The sequence below is a fragment of the Phasianus colchicus genome, chromosome 40 (genome assembly GCF_987193195.1).
Source record: "Phasianus colchicus chromosome 40, bPhaCol1.hap1.1, whole genome shotgun sequence".
Lineage (NCBI taxonomy): Eukaryota > Metazoa > Chordata > Aves > Galliformes > Phasianidae > Phasianus > Phasianus colchicus.
The window spans coordinates 449,702-470,264 of NC_143475.1; the positions used below are offsets into that span (position 1 = coordinate 449,702).

Below are 20,563 nucleotides of genomic sequence, written 5' to 3' on the forward strand. Positions count from 1 at the left end.
CCCATAGAGACCCATAGAGACCCCACAGAGACCCATAGCGCCCCATAGAAACCCACAAAGATCCATAGGGACCCCACAGGGACCCATAGAGACCCATAAGGACCCATAGAGACCCACAGAAACCCCATAGAGACCCATAGGGACCCACAGAGACCCTTAGTACCCTATAGAGACCCACAGAGACCCCATAGGGACACATAGAGCCCCATAGAGCCCCACAGAGACAAATAGGGACCCATAGAGACTCATAGGGACCCATAGAGATGCATAGGGACTCCATAGAGACCCCAAAGGGACCCATAGAAACCATAGGGACCCATAGAAACCCCATAGAGACCCTTCTGTGCCCCATAGAGACACACCGGGACCCAATGTGCCCCATAGGGACCCATAGAGACTCACAGAGGCCCTACAGTTCCCCATAGGGACCCAGAGAGACCCCATAGAGACCCCATAGCGCCCCATAGGGATCCATAGAGACCCCATAGGGCCCCATAGAGAACCCATGACCCCACAGAGACCCCATAGAGACCCCAAAATCCCCATAGGGCCACCAAAGAGATACCAAGAACCCATAGGGACCCCATTGAGACACCAGGACCCACAGAGACCCAATAAAGACCCCATAGGGACCCCACAGGGACCCTATAGAGTCATCAGTCTGCCCCATAGCCCCCCAGGACCCCCATAGAGGCTCCTTTGAGACCCCAGGACCCCCATAGGGACCCCATAGAGACCCCACAGAGACCCTAAATCCCCATAGGGACCCCATAGGGACCCTAAACCCCCATAGGGACCCCAAAGTCTCCATAGAGACCCCATAGAGACCCTATAGAGACCCCATAGAGACCCCATAGGGAACCCCATAGGGAACCCCATAGGGAACCCCATAGGGACCCCAAAGCCCCATAGGGACCCCAAAGAGACCCCATGACCCCATAGGGACCCTAAAGCCCCATAGGGACCCTATAGGGACACCAAAATCCCCATAGGGACCCCATAGAGACACTGGGACCCCATAGAGACCCCACAGAGACCCTAAACCCCCATAGGGACCCCATAGGGACCCCATGACCCCATAGGGACCCCATAGAGACCCCAGAACCCCTGTAGAGCCCCTCATTCTGCCCCCCAACCCCCCCAGGACCCCAATAAATACATCACAATAAATACACCCTAATAAATACATCCCATAAATACACCCTAATAAATACATTGCATAAATACATCCCATAAATACATCCCTAATAAATACATCCCATAAATACATCCCATAAATACATCCCTAATAAATACATCCCAATAAATACACCCTAATAAATACATCCCTAATAAATACATTGCATAAATACACCCCAATAAATACATCCCATAAATACATCCCATAAATACACCCCATAAATACACCCCATAAATACAGCCCAATAAATACAGCCCAATAAATACAGCCCACAAACCCACCCCATAACCACCCCATAGCTGCACCCCAATCAATACATCCCATAATTACACCCCAATAAATACATCCTAGAGCTGCACCCCAATCAATACATCCCATAAATCCACCCCATAAATACCCCCAAATAAATCCATCCCATAAATCCATCCCATGAATAGACCCCATAGCTGCACCCCAATCAACCCATCCCATAATTACATCCCATAACCGCACCCCAATAATTACACCCCATAATTACACCCCATAGCTGCACCCCAATCAACCCATCCCATAAATACATCCCATAATGACACCCCATAATGACACCCCATAACCCCACCCCAATAATCACACCCCATAATCACACCCCAATCAATCCATCCCATAATTACCCTATAATCACACCCCATAACCACCCCATAACCCCACCCCAATCAATACATCCCATAATGACACCCCATAATCCCATCCCATAATAACCCCATAACCACCCCATAACGACACCCCATCAATCCATCCCATAATAACCCCATAACCATCCCATAACCACCCCATCAATCCATCCCATAATAACCCCATAACGACACCCCATCAACCCATCCCATAATAACCCATCAACCCATCCCATAATAACCCCATATTGACACCCCATCAACCCATCCCATAATAACCCATCAACCCATCCCATAATAACCCCATATTGACACCCCATCAACCCATCCCATAATAACCCATCAATCCATCCCATAATAACCCCATCAATCCCATAACCACCCCATCAACCCACCCCATAATAACCCACCAATCCATCCCATAATAACCCACCAATCCATCCCATAATAACCCATCAACCCATCCCATAATAACCCACCAATCCATCCCATAATACCCCCCCCCCCGCCGCCCCCGCGCTCAGGGCGGCCGCGCGGCGCGCGCTCCGAAGAGGCGCCAGGCGCCGCGGCAGAGCAGCGCGAACCAGTAGAGCTGCGGGGCGAGCAGCGCCAGCGCCGCCGCGTTGTAGGACGGCGGCAGCAGCGCCGGCACCCGCAGCAGCGGCGCCCCCACGTGGCGGCCGTAGGCCCAGTACAGGTAGGGGAACAGCAGCACCCGGCAGCCCAGGAACGTCAGCAGCGTGGCCGCGCCGTTCAGCTTGTGCAGCGCCGTGTGCTGCCGGCCCAGCTGCAAAGGGGGGTCACGTGGTCAGACGTCACGTGCTCAGCCGTCACGTGTGGGGTGGGGGGCACGTGGTCAGGGGTCAGGTATGGGGTCAGATACGGGGTGGGGGTCACGTGGTCAGGGGTCACGTGTGGGTGGGGGTCATGTGTGGGGTGGGGGGCACATATGGGGTCAGATATGGGGTGGGGGTCACAGATAGGGTCAGGGTCACATATGGGGGTTTGGGGGCTCTATGGGGTGGGGGGCACATATGGGGTGGGGGTCAGATATGGGGGTTTGGGGGTCGGCTATGGGGTGGGGGTCAGATATGGGGTCAGCTATGGGGTCAGCAGCGTGGCCGCGCCGTTCAGCTTGTGCAGCGCCGTGTGCTGCCGGCCCAGCTGCAGCGGGGGGTCACGTGGTCAGCCGTCACGTGGTCAGGGGTCACGTGTGGGGTGGGGGTCACGTGGTCAGGGGTCACGTGGTCGGGTTACGTGTGGGGGGGCACGTGGTCAGAGGTCACGTGGTCAGGGGTCACGTGTGGGGTGGGGGCACGTGGTCAGGGGTCAGGTATGGGGTGGGGGTTGGATATGGGGTCAGATATGGGGTGGGGGTCACGTGGTCAGGGGTCACGTGGTCAGGGGTCAGGTATGGAGTGGAGGTCAGATATGGGGCTTTTGGGGGCTCTATGGGGTGGGGGTCACGTGGTCAGGGGTCACGTGGTCGGGTTACATGTGGGGTGGGGGGCACGTGGTCAGAGGTCACATGGTCAGGGGTCACGTGTGGGGTGGGGGGCACGTGGTCAGGGGTCAGGTATGGGGTCAGATATGGGGTGGGGGTCACATGGTCAGGGGTCACATGGTCAGGGGTCACGTGTGGGTGGGGGTCACGTGTGGGGTGGGGGGCACGTGGTCAGGGGTCAGATATGGGGTGGGGGTCACGTGGTCAGGGGTCACATGGTCAGGGGTCACGTGTGGGTGGGGGCACGTGGTCAGGGGTCAGATATGGGGTGGGGGTCACATGGTCAGGGGTCACGTGGTCGGGTTACGTGTGGAGTGGGGGGCACGTGGTCAGGGGTCACGTGGTCAGGGGTCACGTGTGGGGTGGGGGTCACATGGTCAGGGGTCACATGGTCAGGGGTCACGTGTGGGTGGGGGTCACATGTGGGGTGGGGGGCACGAGGTCAGGGGTCAGATATGGGGTTGGGGGTCACGTGGTCAGGGGTCACGTGTGGGGTGGAGGTCAGATATGGGGCTTTGGGGGCTCTATGGGGTGGGGGTCACGTGGTCAGGGGTCAGGTATGGGGTGGGGGTCGGATATGGGGTCAGATATGGGGCGGGGGTCAGATATAGGGTTAGGGGCACAGATGGGTGGGGGTCAGATATGGGGTGGGGATCACAGATGGGGTCAGGGTCACATATGGGGGTTTGGGGGCTCTATGGGGTGGGGGGCACATATGGAGCGGGGGTCAGATATGGGGTGGGGGTCGGCTATGGGGGTTTGGGGGTTGGATATGGGGTGGGGGTCAGATATGGGGGTTTGGGGGCTCTATGGGGTGGGGGGTTGGATATGGGGTGGGGGTCACGTGGTCAGGGGTCATGTGTGGGGTGGGGGGCACATATGGGGTCAGATATGGGGGTTTGGGGGTTGGCTATGGGATGGGGGTCGGCTATGGGGTGGGGGTCAGATATGGGGGTTTGGGGGTCGGCTATGGGGTGGGGGTCGGCTATGGGGTCAGATATAGGATAGGGGTTGGCTATGGGGTCGGCTATGGGGTCAGCAGCGTGGCCGCGCCGTTCAGCTTGTGCAGCGCCGTGTGCTGCCGGCCCAGCTGCAGCGGGGGGTCACGTGGTCAGCCGTCATGTGGTCAGGGGTCACGCGTGGAGTGGGGGGCACGTGGCCAGGGGTCGGGTATGAGGTGGGGGTCATGTGGTCAGGGGTCACATGGTCAGGGGTCACGTGTGGGGTGGGGGTCACGTGGTCAGGGGTCAGGTATGGGGTGGAGGTCAGATATGGGGCTTTGGGGGCTCTATGGGGTGGGGGTCACGTGGTCAGGGGTCACGTGGTCAGGGGTCACGTGTGGGGTGGGGGGCACGAGGTCAGGGGTCAGATATGGGGTTGGGGGTCACGTGGTCAGAGGTCACATGGTCAGGGGTCAGGTATGGGGTGGGGGTTGGATATGGGGTCAGATATGGGGTGGGGGTCACGTGGTCAGGGGTCACGTGGTCAGGGGTCACGTGTGGGGTGGGGGGCACGTGGTTAGGGGTCAGATATGGGGTGGGGGTCACATGGTCAGGGGTCACGTGGTCGGGTTACGTGTGGAGTGGGGGGCACATGGTCAGAGGTCACGTGGTCAGGGGTCACGTGTGGGTGGGGGTCACGTGGTCAGGGGTCAGATATGGGGTTGGGGGCTCACGTGGTCAGGGATCACATGGTCAGGGGTCACGTGTGGGGTGGGGTCACGTGGTCAGGGGTCAGGTATGGGGTGGGGGTCGGATATGGAGTCAGATATGGGGTGGGGGTCACGTGGTCGGGGGTCACGTGGTCAGGGGTCACGTGTGGGGTGGGGGGCACGTGGTTAGGGGTCAGATATGGGGTGGGGGTCACATGGTCAGGGGTCACGTGGTCGGGTTACATGTGGGGTGGGGGTCACGTGGTCAGGGGTCACATGGTCAGGGGTCACGTGTGGGGTGGAGGTCAGATATGGGGCTTTGGGGGCTCTATGGGGTGGGGGTCAGATATGGGGTCAGATATGGAGTGGGGGTCACGTGGTCAGGGGTCAGGTATGGGATCAGGGTCACGTGGTCAGGGGTCGGATATGGGGTGTGGGGCACGTGGTCAGGGGTCACGTGTGGGGCGGGGGCTCAGATATGGGGTGGGGGGGTCAGATAAGGGGGGTTTGGGGGATTTATGGGGTGGGGGTCAGATATAGGGTCAGATATGGGGTGGGGGTTGCATATGGGGTGGAGGTCAGATATGGGGTGGGGGTCGGATATGGGGTGGGGCTCGGCTATGGGGTCAGATATGGGGTGGGGGTCACAGATGGGGTGGGGGTCAGTTATGGGGTCAGGGTCACAGATGGGGGTTTGCAGGGTCGGATATGGGGGATTTAGGGGTCTATGGGGTGGGGGGTTCAGATATGCGGTGGGGAATCAGATATGGGATGGGGGGTCGGATATGGGGTGGGGGGTTGGATATGGGGTCAGGGTCACAGGGGGGCAGGGCGTCAGATATGGGGTGGGAGGGTCACATATGGGGGTTTGGGGGGTCGGATATGGGGTGTGGGGTCAGATATGGGGCTTTGGGTGGTCGGATATGGGGTGCGGGTCAGATATGGGATGGGGGTCAGATATGGGGCTTTGGGGGCTTGGATATTGGGCGGGGGGTGGGATATGGGGTGGGGGTCACATATGGGGGTTTGGGGGGTTGGATATGGGGTGGGGGGTCAGATATGGGGTGGGGGGCTCGGATATGGGAGGTTTGGGGGATCCATGGGGTGGAGGGGTCACATATGGGGTCAGGGTCACATATGGGGCAGCTGGGATCTACGGGGCAGAGAAGATGTGTGGGGCAGGGACGTGTGGGGCAGGGACGTGTGGGGCAGACGTGTGGGGCGGCTGGAATCTATGGAGCAGCTGGGATGTGTGGGGCAGAGACGTGTGGAGCAGAGACATGTGGGGCAGCGGTGTGGGGCAGAGGTGTGGGGCAGAGGTGTGGGGTGGACATGTGGGGTGGACATGTGGGGCAGCCGTGTGAGGCAGCAGTGTGGGGCAGCGGTGTGGGGCAGCGGTGTGGGGCAGAGATGTGTGAGGCAGATGTGTGGGGTGTCTGGGATCTATGGGGCAGCTGGGATCTATGGGGCAGAGCTGTGGGGCAGCGGTGTGGGGCAGCGGTGTGGGGCAGCGATGTGGGGCAGAGGTGTGGGGCAGAGGTGTGGGGCAGCGGTGTGGGGCAGAGGTGTGGGGCAGAGGTGTGGGGCAGCTGGGATCTATGGGGCAGCGGTGTGGGGCAGCGGTGTGGGGCAGCGGTGTGGGGCAGCGGTGTGGGGCAGAGGTGTGGGGCAGAGGTGTGGGGCAGCTGGGATCTATGGGGCAGCGGTGTGGGGCAGAGGTGTGGGGCAGCTGGGATCTATGGGGCAGAGCTGTGGGGCAGAGCTGTGGGGCAGCGATGTGGGGCAGCGGTGTGGGGCAGCGGTGTGGGGCAGCGATGTGGGGCAGAGGTGTGGGGCAGCTGGGATCTATGGGGCAGAGGTGTGGGGCAGAGCTGTGGGGCAGCGATGTGGGGCAGAGGTGTGGGGCAGAGCTGTGGGGCAGAGCTGTGGGGCAGCGGTGTGGGGCAGCGATGTGGGGCAGAGGTGTGGGGCAGCGGTGTGGGGCAGCGGTGTGGGGCAGAGGTGTGGGGCAGAGGTGTGGGGCAGCTGGGATCTATGGGGCAGCGGTGTGGGGCAGCGGTGTGGGGCAGCGGTGTGGGGCAGCGGTGTGGGGCAGAGGTGTGGGGCAGAGGTGTGGGGCAGCTGGGATCTATGGGGCAGCGGTGTGGGGCAGAGGTGTGGGGCAGCTGGGATCTATGGGGCAGAGCTGTGGGGCAGAGCTGTGGGGCAGCGATGTGGGGCAGCGGTGTGGGGCAGCGGTGTGGGGCAGCGGTGTGGGGCAGCGATGTGGGGCAGAGGTGTGGGGCAGCTGGGATCTATGGGGCAGAGGTGTGGGGCAGAGCTGTGGGGCAGCGATGTGGGGCAGAGGTGTGGGGCAGAGGTGTGGGGCAGCGGTGTGGGGCAGCGGTGTGGGGCAGCGATGTGGGGCAGAGGTGTGGGGCAGAGGTGTGGGGCAGAGGTGTGGGGCAGCTGGGATCTATGGGGCAGCGGTGTGGGGCAGCGGTGTGGGGCAGAGGTGTGGGGCAGAGGTGTGGGGCAGCTGGGATCTATGGGGCAGAGCTGTGGGGCAGAGCTGTGGGGCAGCGATGTGGGGCAGTGCTGTGGGGCAGAGCTGTGGGGCAGCGGTGTGGGGCAGCGGTGTGGGGCAGAGGTGTGGGGCAGCTGGGATCTATGGGGCAGAGGTGTGGGGCAGAGGTGTGGGGCAGCGATGTGGGGCAGCGATGTGGGGCAGAGCTGTGGGGCAGCGGTGTGGGGCAGCGGTGTGGGGCAGTGGTGTGGGGCAGTGGTGTGGGGCAGCGGTGTGGGGCAGAGGTGTGGGGCAGAGGTGTGGGGCAGCTGGGATCTATGGGGCAGAGCTGTGGGGCAGAGCTGTGGGGCAGCGGTGTGGGGCAGCGGTGTGGGGCAGCGGTGTGGGGCAGCGGTGTGGGGCAGAGGTGTGGGGCAGCTGGGATCTATGGGGCAGCGGTGTGGGGCAGAGGTGTGGGGCAGCGATGTGGGGCAGCGATGTGGGGCAGAGCTGTGGGGCAGCGGTGTGGGGCAGCGGTGTGGGGCAGTGGTGTGGGGCAGAGATGTGGGGCAGCGGTGTGGGGCAGCGGTGTGGGGCAGCGGTGTGGGGCAGTGGTGTGGGGCAGAGATGTGGGGCAGAGATGTGGGGCAGCGGTGTGGGGCAGCGGTGTGGGGCGGACGCACCAGGATGAGGGCCTTCCCCAGGCAGACGAACGGCGTGCTGAGCTCCGCCATCAGCAGGCAGCCCAGGAAGAAGTCGCCCTTCCCGCCCCGCCACACCTGTGGGGCACGAAGGGGACGTTGGGGACAGCGGGGACAGAGGGGACACCGGGGGCATTCGGGGACATTTGGGGACTTTGGGGACACTGGGGGCATTTGGGGACACTGGGGACTTTGGGGACATTTGGGGACTTTGGGGACACTGGAGGCATTTGGGGACATTTGGGGACACTGGGGGCATTTGGGGGCATTTGGGGACATTGGGGGACATTGGGGACACTTGGGGACACTTGGGGACATTCAGGGACATTGGGGACCTTGGTGTCACTGGGGACTTTGGGGACATTTGGGGACACTGGGGACATTTGGGGACATTTGGGGACAGCAGGGACATTCGGGGACACTGGGGCATGGGGGACATTTGGGGACATTTGGGGACATTTGGGGTCACTGGGGACATTTGGGGACATTTGGGACATTGGGGACTTTGGGGACAGCGGGGACACTGGGGGCATTGGGGACACTGGGGGCATTGGGGACACTGGGGACTTTGGGGACACTGGGGACATTTGGGAGCATTTGGGGACATTTGGGGACATTTGGGGACTTTGGGGACATTCGGGGACATTTGGGGACAGCGGGGGCATTGGGGACAGTGGAGACATTGGGGACACTTGGGGACACTTGGGGACACTTGGGGACATTCGGGGACTTTGGGGACACTGGGGACTTTGGGGACACTGGGGGCTTTGGGGACACTGGGGACTTTCGGGACGTTTGGGGACTTTGGGGACACTGGGGGCATTTGGGGACATTTGGGGACACTGGGGGCATTGGGGACACTGGGGGCATTCGGGGACTTTGGGGACATTCGGGGTCACTGGGGGCATTTGGGGACAACGGGGACCTTTGGGGACATTCGGGGGCATTTGGGGACTTTCGGGACATTTGGGGACACTGGGGGCATTTGGGGACATTTGGGGACTTTGGGGACAGCGGTGGCATTGGGGACAGTGGAGACATTGGGGGACATTGGGGACACTTGGGGACATTCGGGGACTTTGGGGACATTTGGGGACCTTGGTGTCACTGGGGACTTTGGGGACATTTGGGGGCATTCGGGGACACTGGGGGCATTCGGGGACATTTGGGGACACTGAGGGCAATGGGGACATTTGGGGACTTTGGGGACACTGGGGACGTTTGGGGACATTTGGGGACACTGGGGAACTTTGGGGACTCTGGGGACATTTGGGGACACTGGGGACGTTGGGGACACTGGGGACTTTGGGGACATTGGGGGACATTGGGGGCATTCGGGACATTTGGGGACAGCAGGGACTTTGGGGACATTTGGGGACAGTGGAGACATTGGGGACATTTGGGGACTTTGGGGACAGCGGGGACTTTGGGGATATTTGGGGACACTGGGGACATTTGGTGACATTTGGGGACATTTGGGGACAGTGGAGACGTTGGGGACATTTGGGGACTTTGGGGACATTTGGGGACAGCGGGGGCATTGGGGACACTGGGGGCATTCGGGACATTTGGGGACACTGAGGGCAATGGGGACATTTGGGGACATTTGGGGTCACTGGGGACATTTGGGGACATTCGGGACATTGGGGACTTTGGGGTCACTGGGGACTTTGGGGACATTTGGGGACACTGAGGGCATGGGGGACATTGGGGACATTTGGGGACAGTAGGGACTTTGGGGACATTTGGGGACAGCGGGGACATTTGGGGACACTGGGGGCATTTGGGGTCACTGCGGGCATTGGGGACATTTGGGGACACTGGGGACACTGGGGGCATTTGGGGACATTTGGGGACACTGGGGGCTTTGGGGACATTTGGGATTTTGGGGACATTTGGGGGCATTTGGGGATACTGGGGGCATTGGGGGACATTTGGGGACACTGGGGACTTTGGGGACATTTGGGGACGCTGAGTGCAATGGGGACATTTGGGGACAGCGGGGACATTTGGGGACACTGGGGGCATTGAGGACATTGGGGACATTTGGGGTCCCTGGGGACTTTGGGGACAGTGGGGACATTGGGGGACATTGGGGACTTTGGGGACATTTGGGGACTTTGGGGACATTGGGGGACAGCGGGGGATCTTTGGGGACACTGGGGACATTGGGGACATTTGGGGACTTTGGGGACATTTGGGGACACGGGGGAACTTTGGGAACATTCAGGGACATTTGGGGACATTGGGGACACTCGGGGACTTTGGGGACATTTGGGGACACTGGGGGCTTTGGGGACATTTGGGACTTTGGGGACAGTGGAGACATTGGGGACATTTGGGGACTTTGGGGACACTGGGGACATTTGGGGACAGCGGGGCCATTGGGGACATTGGGGAACATTTGGGGTTACTGGGGACATCTGGGGACAATTTGGGGCCATTTGGGGACATTGGGGCCATTTGGGGACAAGTGGGGACATTTGGGGGGCAACTGGGGACAATTTGGGGACGTTTGGGGACAAATCGGGGAAAACGGGGACCTTCGGCAACATGGGGACAATTTGGGGACAATTGGGGACAATTTGGGGACAGCGGGACTCATTATGGGGACATTTGGGGAGAAATGGGGTCGTTGTGCCCCCAACCCCACAGAGCCCCCATGCAGTCCCTACAGCGACCCCACAGCGACCCCACAGAGCCCCCATGGTGTCCCCAACCCCATAGCGACCCCATAGCGACCCCATAGAATCCCCACAGCGTCCCCCGACCCCACAATGTCCCCATAGCGACCCCATAATGTCCCCAACCCCATAGAGCCCCCATAGTGACCCCATAGAGTCCCTACATTGTCCACAACCCCATAGGGACCCCATAGTGACCCCATAAAGTCCCCATAGGAACCCCAACCCCATACAGCCCCCTGGTGACCCCATAGGAACCCCAACCCCATACAGCCCCCCATTGTGTCCCCATCGTGACCCCATTGTGTCCCCAACCCCATGACGACCCCACAACGACCCCATAGAATCCCCTCAGTGTCCCCAACCCCACAGTGTCCCCATAGCGACCCCATAATGTCCCCAACCCCATAGAGCCCCCACAGCGACCCCATGGAGACCCCATGGCGTCCCCAACCCCACAGTGTCCCTATAGTGTCCCCATAGGGTCCCCAACCCCGTAGAATCCCCATAGCGACCCCATAGAGTCCCTACATTGGCTCCAACCCCATAGGGACCCCATAATGACCCCACAGTGACCCCATAGAGTCCCCATAGGAACCCCAACCCCATAGAGCCCCCCATTGTGGCCCCATAGTGACCCCATCGTGTCCCCAACCCCATAACGACCCCATAGCGACCCCATAGAATCCCCTCAGTGTCCCCAACCCCACAGTGTCCCCATAGCGACCCCATAATGTCCCCAACCCCATAACGACCCCATAGCAACCCCATGGAGTCCCCAACCCCACAGCGTCCCTATAGTGTCCCCATACCCCATAGAATCCCCATAGTGACCCCATAGAGTCCCTACATTGACCCCAACCCCATAGTGACACCATAGTGACCCCATAGTGACCCCATAGAGTCCCCATAGGAACCCCAACCCCATAGAGCCCCCTGGTGACCCCATAGGAACCCCAACCCCATACAGCCCCCCATTGTGGCCCCATAGTGACCCCATCGTGTCCCCAACCCCATAACAACCCCATAGCGACCCCATAGCGACCCCATAGAATCCCCACAGCGTCCCCCGACCCCACAGTGTCCCCATAGCGACCCCATAATGTCCCCAACCCCATAGAGCCCCCACAGCGACCTCATAGAGTCCCTACATTGTCCACAACCCCATAGGGACCCCATAGTGACCCCATAAAGTCCCCATAGAGTCCCCATAGGAACCCCAACCCCATACAGCCCCCCATTGTGGCCCCATAGTGACCCCATGGTGTCCCCAACCCCATAATGACCCCATAGAATCCCCACAGCGTCCCCCGACCCCACAGTGTCCCCATAGCGACCCCATAATGTCCCCAACCCCATAACGACCCCATAGCGACCCCATGGAGACCCCATGGCGTCCCCAACCCCACAGCGTCCCTATAGTGTCCCCATAGGGTCCCCAACCCCATAGAATCCCCATAGTGACCCCATAGAGTCCCTACATTGACCCCAACCCCATAGTGACCCCAGTGACCCCATAGTGACCCCATAGTGACCCCAGTGACCCCATAGAGTCCCCATAGGAACCCCAACCCCATACAGCCCCCCATTGTGTCCCCATCGTGACCCCATTGTGTCCCCAACCCCATAACGACCCCATAACGACCCCATAGAATCCCCACAGGGTCCCCAACCCCACAGTGTCCCCATAGCGACCCCATAATGTCCCCAACCCCATAGAGCCCCCACAGCGACCCCATGGAGTCCCCATGGAACCCCAACCCCACAGTGTCCCCATAGCGACCCCATAATGTCCCCAACCCCATAACGACCCCATAGCGACCCCATAGAGTCCCCATGGTGTCCCCAACCCCACAGCGTCCCTATAGTGTCCCCATAGGGTCCCCAACCCCATAGAGCCCCCATAGTGACCCCATAGAGTCCCTACATTGTCCACAACCCCATAGGAACCCCATAATGACCCCATAAAGTCCCCATAGGAACCCCAACCCCATACAGCCCCCTGGTGACCCCATAGGAACCCCAACCCCATACAGCCCCCCATTGTGTCCCCATCGTGACTCCATTGTGTCCCCAACCCCATGACGACCCCACAACGACCCCATAGAATCCCCTCAGTGTCCCCAACCCCACAGTGTCCCCATAGCGACCCCATAATGTCCCCAACCCCATAGAGCCCCCACAGCGACCCCATAGAGTCCCCATGGCGTCCCCAACCCCACAGCGTCCCTATAGTGTCCCCATAGGGTCCCCAACCCCATAGAGCCCCCATAGTGACCCCATAGAGTCCCTACATTGTCCACAACCCCATAGGGACCCCATAATGACCCCATAGTGACCCCATAGAGTCCCCATAGGAACCCCAACCCCATAGAGCCCCCTGGTGACCCCATAGGAACCCCAACCCCATACAGCCCCCCATTGTGTCCCCATAGTGACCCCATTGTGTCCCCAACCCCATAACGACCCCATAGCGACCCCATAGAATCCCCACAGTGTCCCCAACCCCACAGTGTCCCCATAGTGACCCCATAATGTCCCCAACCCCATAACGACCCCATAGCGACCCCATAGAATCCCCACAGTGTCCCCAACCCCATAGTGCCCCATAATGACCCCATAACGACCCCATAGTGCCCCATAATGACCCCATAGTGCCCCATAATGACCCATAGCATCCCAGAGTGACCCCATAATGACCCAAAGCGCCCCACAACGACCCCACATCACCCCACTATAGCCCCACAGCACCCTATAGCACCCATAGCGCCCCATAGCGACCCCACATCACCCCACAATGACCCCACAGCACCCCATAATAACCCCATAGCGCCCCACAACGACCCCACAACGACCCCACAGCGCCCTATAATGACCCCACACCACCCCACAATGACCCCACAGCACCCCATAATAACCCCATAGCGCCCCACAATGACCCCATAGTGCCCCACAACGACCCCACAGCGCCCTATAATGACCCCATAGCGCCCCACAATGACCCCACAACGACCCCACAATGGCCCCAGAATGACCCCATAGTGCCCCATAGCACCCCATAATGACCCCACAATCAACCCATAGCACCCAATGACCCCATAGCACCCCACAATAACCCCACATCACCCCACAACGACCCCATAGCACCCCATAGCACCCCCCAATGACCCCATAGCACCCCATAACCACCCCACATCACCCCACAACGACCCCACAGCACCCCACAATCACCCCATAGCACCCCATAGTGACCCCATAGCACCCCACATCACCCCATATCACCCCACATCACCCCATAACCACCCCACATCAACCCCCCAAAGACCCCACATCACCCCATAACCACCCCACATCACCCCACAACGACCCCACATCACCCCACAACCACCCCATAGCACCCCACAATCACCCCATAGCACCCCACAATGACCCCACATCACCCCATAACCACCCCACATCACCCCACAACGACCCCACATCACCCCACAACCACCCCATAGCACCCCACAATCACCCCATAGCACCCCATAATGACCCCACATCACCCCATAACCACCCCACATCACCCCACAACGACCCCACAACGACCCCACAACGACCCCACAACCACCCCACATCACCCCATAACCACCCCACATCACCCCACAACGCCCCCACATCACCCCACAACGACCCCACAACCACCCCACATCACCCCATAACCACCCCACATCACCCCACAACGCCCCCACATCACCCCACAACGACCCCACAACCACCCCACATCACCCCATAACCACCCCATATCACCCCATATCACCCACATCACCCCACAGTGACCCCATAATGACCCCACATCACCCCACACCCACCCCATATCACCCCACAACCACCCCACATCACCCCATAACCACCCCACATCAACCCCCCAACGACCCCATAGCACCCCATAACCACCCCACATCACCCCACAACGACCCCACATCACCCCACAACCACCCCATAGCACCCCATAACCACCCCGCATCACCCCACAACGACCCCACACCACCCCACAATGACCCCACAACGACCCCACAACGACCCCACATCACCCCACAACGACCCCACACCACCCCACAATGACCCCACAACGACCCCATATCACCCCACAATGACTCCACACCACCCCACAATGACCCCACAATGACCCCGTATCATCCCCCAATGACCCCATAGCACCCCACAACGACCCTATAACAACCCCATTATAACCGCACAGCACCCCATAGCACATCATAAGACCCCACATCACCCGACAATGACCCCATAGTGCCCCATAACCACCCCACATCACCCCACAACGACCCCACATCACCCCATAACCCCCCCACCCCCCATCACCCCACCCGCCCTTGTTCTCACGGTGGCGGCGGGGAAGCAGACGAGCACCATGGCGGCGTGGTGCAGCACCATGAGGAGGCGGCGGCGCAGGAAGGCCATGGCGGCGCTGCCGGGCGGCTCCGCCTCGTCCTCGTGGCCCTTGAGGCGCCGGCGCTGCCGGTGGCACAGGAACATGGCGAAGATGTCGTACACGAAGTACGGCACCGCGAACGGCGGGTACGCCGCCGCCAGCCAGTGTCTGCAACGGGACGCAGCGCTGCGGGCGGGGGGTGGGGGCAATAGGGGGGAATTGGGGGCAATGGGGGGAAGGGGGGGAATGGGGGCATTGGGGGGAATGGGGGGAAGGGGGGGAAGGGGGTTGTTGGGGGAATGGGAGGAATTGGGGCCAATGGGGGGAATGGGGGCAGTGGGGGCAATGGGGGGGGAGGGCAATAGGGGGGAATTGGGGGCAATGGGGGCAATGGGGGCAATGGGGCTAATGGGGAGAATGGGGGGGAAGGGGGGGAATGGGGGGCAATGGGGGGAATGGGGGGGAATGGGGGCAATGGGGGGCAATGGGGGACATTGGGGGGAATGGGGGGAAGGGGGGCAATGGGGGACATTGGGGGGAATGGGGGCAATGGGGGGCAATGGGGGGAATGGGGGCAATGGGGGGAAGGGGGACATTGGGGGGAATGGGGGGAATGGGGGGAAGGGGGGGAATGGGGGCAATGGGGGGAAGGGGGCAATGGGGGCAATGGGGGGAATGGGGGGAAGGGAGGGAATGGGGACCTTTGGGATAATGGGGGCAATGGGGAGAATGGGGGGAATGGGGGGAATGGGGGCAATGGGGATGTTGGGGGGAATGGGGCCATTGGGAGGAATGGGGACAGTGGGGGGAATGGGGACAGTGGGGGACATTGGGGGGAATGGGGGGAATGGGGGGAATGGGGGCATTGGGGGGAATGGGGGGGAATGGGGGGAATGGGGGTGTTGGGGGGAATGGGGGGAAGGGGGGCAATGGGGGAAATGGGGGGAAGGGGGAAATGGGGGGCATTGGGGGAATGGGGGGAATTGGGGGAATGGGGACAATGGGGGTGTTGAGGTAATGAGGGGAATGGGGGGAAGGGTGGGGTTGGGGTAATGGGGGGAATGGGGGTAATGGGGAGAATGGGGGGAATGGGGGGAATGGGGGGAATGGGGCCATTGGGGGGAATGGGGACAGTGGGGGAATGGGGGGAATGGGGGCAATGGGGACCTTTGGGATAATGGGGGCAATGGGGGGAATGTGGGCAATGGGGGTGTTGGGGGGAATGGGGGGAATGAGGGACATTGGGGAGAATGGGGACAGTGGGGGAATGGGGGGAATGGGGGACATTGGGGGGAATGGGGGCAGTGGGGGGCATGGGGGGAATGGGGGCATTGGGGGGCATTGGGGGGAATGGGGGGGAATGGGGGGGAATGGGAGCATTGGGGGGAATGGGAGGAATGGGGGCAATAGGGGGGAATTGGGGGCAATAGGGGGGAATGGGGGGCAATAGGGGGGAATGGGGGGAATGGGGGCAATGGGGGCAATGGGGGTGTTGGGGGCAATGGGGGCAATGGGGGCTTTGCAGGGAATGGGGGCAATGGGGGGAATGGGGACAGTGGGGGAATGGGGGGAATGGGGGACAATGGGGGCAGTGGGGGGAATGGGGGGAATGGGGGGAATGGGGCCATTGGGAGGAATGGGGACAGTGGGGGGAATGGGGACAGTGGGGGACATTGGGGGGAATGGGGGGAATGGGGGCAATGGGGGGAATGGGGGGAAGGGGGGGAATGGGGAGAAGGGGGACAATGGGGGGAATGGGGGGAATGGGGGCAGTGGGGGCAATGGGGGGAATGGGGCGAAGGGGGGGAAGGGGGGAGTGGGGGTAATGGGGGCAATAGGGGGGAATTGGGGACAATGGGGGGAATGGGGGCAATGGGGGGAAGGGGGGCATTGGGGGGAATGGGGGGAATGGGGGGAAAAGGGGGGTAATGGGGGCAATAGGGGGGAATTGGGGGCAATGGGGGGGAATGGGGGTGTCGGGGGGAAGGGGGGCAATGGGGGTAATGGGGAGAATGGGGGATAATGGGGGGAATGGGGGGAATGGGGGGAATGGGGAGAAGGGGGGCAATGGGGGCTTTGGGGGGAATGGGGGCAATGGGGGGAATGGGGACAGTCGGGGCAATGGGGGCAATGGGGGACAGTGGGGGAATGGGGGGAATGGGGGCAATGGGGGGAATGGGGGCAGTGGGGGAATGGGGGGAATGGGGGCAATGGGGGGAATGGGGGCAGTGGGGGAATGGGGGGAATGGGGGCAATGGGGGGAATGGGGGCAGTGGGGGAATGGGGGGAATGGGGGCAATGGGGGGAATGGGGGCAGTGGGGGGAATGGGGGGGAATTGGAGCATTGGGGGGAATGGGGGGAATGGGGGCAATGGGGGCAATGGGGGGAAAGGGGGGTTGGGGCAATGGGGGGAAAGAGGGGCAGTGGGGGCATTGGGGGCAATGGGGGGAATGGGGTTGTTGAGGTAATGGGGGGAATGGGGGGAAGGGGGGCAATGGGAGGAATGGGGGGTTGGGGGATAATGGGGGCAATGGGGGGAAGGGGGGGAAGGGGGAGAAGGGGGGCAATGGGGCTGTTGGGGGGGAGGGGGGCAATGGGGGGAATGGGGGGAATGGGGGCAATGGGGGGAAGGGGGGCAATGGGGGGAAAAGGGGGGGAATGGGGGGGAATGGGGGCAATGGGGGGAATGGGGCGAAGGGGGGGCAATGGGGGGAGTGGGGGTAATGGGGGCAATAGGGGGGAATTGGGGGCAATGGGGGGAATGGGGGCAATGGGGGTGTTGGGGGCAGTGGGGGTGTTGGGGGATAATGGGGGCTTTGGAGGCTTTGGGGGCAATGGGGGGAATGGGGGAAAAGGGGGGGAAGGGGGGCAATGGAGGGAAGGGGGAGAATGGGGAGAAAAGGGGGGGAATGGGGGCAATGGGGGGAAGAGGGGGAATGGGGGCATTGAGGGTAATGGGGGGGAAGGGGGGCAATGGGGGGAATGGGGGTGTTGGGGGAATGGGGGGAATGGGGGGCTTTGGGGGGAATGGGGGCAGTGGGGGCAATGGGGAGAAGGGGGGCAATGGGGGCAGTGCGGGGAATGGGGGGAATGGGGGGAAGGGGGAGAAGGGGGGCAATGGGGCAATAGGGGGGAATTGGGGGCAATGGGGAGGAAGGGGGGAAGGGGGGAAGGGGTAGAAGGGGGGCAATGGGGGGAATGGGGGGGAATGGGGGCAATGGGGGGCAATGGGGGGAATGGGGGGAATGGGGGGAAGGGGGGCAGTGGGGGGAATGGGGCGAAGGGGGGGAAGGGGGGAGTGGGGGTAATGGGGGCAATAGGGGGGAATTGGGGACAATGGGGGGAAGGGGGGGAAGGGGGGGAATGGGAGCATTGGGAGGAATGGGGGGAATGGGGAGAAGGGGGGCAATGGGGGGAATGGGGGGAAAAGGGGGGGAATGGGGGGAATGGATGGAATGGGGGACAATGGGGGGAATGGGGGGAAGGGGGGCAATGGGGGGGAGGGGTGCAATTGGGGCAATGGGGGGAAGGGGGGTGTTAGGGCGAATGGGGGCAGTGGGGACCTTTGGGATAAGGGGGGCAATGGGGGGAATTGGGGGCTTTGGGGGGAATGGGGGGAAGGGGGGCAATGGGGGGAATGGGGGCAATGGGGGTGTTGGGGGGAATGGGGGTGTTGGGGGATAATGGGGGCTTTGGAGGCTTTGGGGGCAATGGGGGGAATGGGGGGAAAGGGGGGGAAGTGGGGCAATGGGGGGAATGGGGGAATGGGGGGAATGGGGGCAATGGGGACCTTTGGGATAATGGGGGCAATGGGGACAATGGGGGGAAGGGGGAGAAGGGGGGCAATGGGGGGGAATGGGGGCAATGGGGGGAATGGGGGTGTTGGCGGAATGGGGGGAATGGTGGGAATGGGGGGATTGGGGGCAATGGGGGGAATGGGAACCTTTGGGATAATGGGGCAATGGGGGCTTTGCGGGGAATGGGGGCAATGGGGGGAATGGGGGGATAATGGGGGGATAATGGGGGGAATGGGGGATAATGGGGGATAATGGGGACAATGGGGGGAATGGAAGAAATGAGGGGCATTGGGAGCAATGGGGGGAATGGGGGCATTGGGGAGAGTGGGGGCATTGGGGGGAGGGGGAGTTGGGGGCAATGGGGGGCATTGGGGGGAAGGGGGGCAATGGGGGCAGAGGGGGCTTTTGGGGGAATGGGGGGAGTGGGGGGAATGGGGGTGTTGGGGGCAATGGGGGGAATGGGGAGAAGGGGGCCTTTGGGGGGAATGGGGGCAATGGGGGCAATGGGGGCAATGGGGGGGGTGGGGGAAAAGGGGGGGAAGGGGGGCATTGGAGGGAATGGGGGGAATGGGGGCGTTGGGGGAGAGGGGGTGGGGGGGGCAATGGGGACCTTTGGGATAATGGGGGCAATGGGGGTGTTGGGGCAATGGGGGAATGGGGGGAAGGGGGGAATGGGGGGAATGGGGGTGTTGGGGGGGAGGGGGGGTTGAGGGCAATGGGGGGAATGGGGGCAGTGGGGACCTTTGGGATAATGGGGGCATTGGGGGCAATGGGGCAATGGGGGAATGGGGGGCAATGGGGGTGTTGGGGGAATGGGGGCAGTGGGGGGAATGGGGGTGTTGGGGGCAATGGGGGGAAGGGGGCCTTTGGGGGGAATGGGGGCAGTGGGGGGCAGGGGGGGCTGGGGGGCAATGGGGGCAGTGGGGACCTTTGGGATAATGGGGGCAATGGGGGGAATGGGGGAAACAGGGGCAATGGGGGCATTGGGGCTTTTGGGGTAATGGGGGCAATGGGGGATAATGGGGCAATAGGGGCAATGGGGGCTTTGGGGGGAATGGGGGCAATGGGGGCAGTGGGGGCACCTGCATTGGGCGCGTGTAGTTATGGGGCAGCTATGGGGCAGCTATGGGGCAGCTACGGGGGTATCTATGGGGGTACCTATGAAGTGTCCATTGGGCAGCTATGGGGCAGCTATGGGGCACGTATGGGGCAGCTATGGGGCAGCTGTGGGGCAGCTATAGAGATATCTATGGGGCACCTATAGAGACATCTATGGGGCAGCTATGGGGCAGCTATGGGGCAGCTGTGGGGTATGTACGGGGCAGCTATAGGGCAGCTATGGGGCAGCTATGGGGGTATCTATGGGGGTATCTGTGGGGCAGCTACGGAGATATCAATGAGGATATATGTGGGGCAGCTATGGGGCGCTGTGGGGCAACTATGGGGGTATCTATGGGGCACCAATGGGGCATCTATGG

The 20,563-nt window shown here is 61.7% G+C and overlaps 1 protein-coding gene across 1 annotated transcript in view; it reads right to left on the reverse strand.

Annotated features, from left to right (window-relative positions):
- Window positions 1–1,197: 1,197 nt before the first annotated feature.
- TLCD3B (TLC domain containing 3B) overlaps window positions 1,198–20,563 on the reverse strand; it is a 29,149-nt gene continuing 9,783 nt past the window's right edge. Inside the window, exons 3-5 of the mRNA XM_090130472.1 lie at window positions 15,239–15,455; window positions 8,154–8,249; window positions 1,198–2,617 (exon numbers count right to left, since the gene is read on the reverse strand). Coding sequence (XP_089986598.1) covers window positions 2,351–2,617; window positions 8,154–8,249; window positions 15,239–15,455 — 580 coding nt within the window. The 3' untranslated portion in view covers window positions 1,198–2,350. The remainder of the gene's footprint in view (window positions 2,618–8,153; window positions 8,250–15,238; window positions 15,456–20,563) is intronic.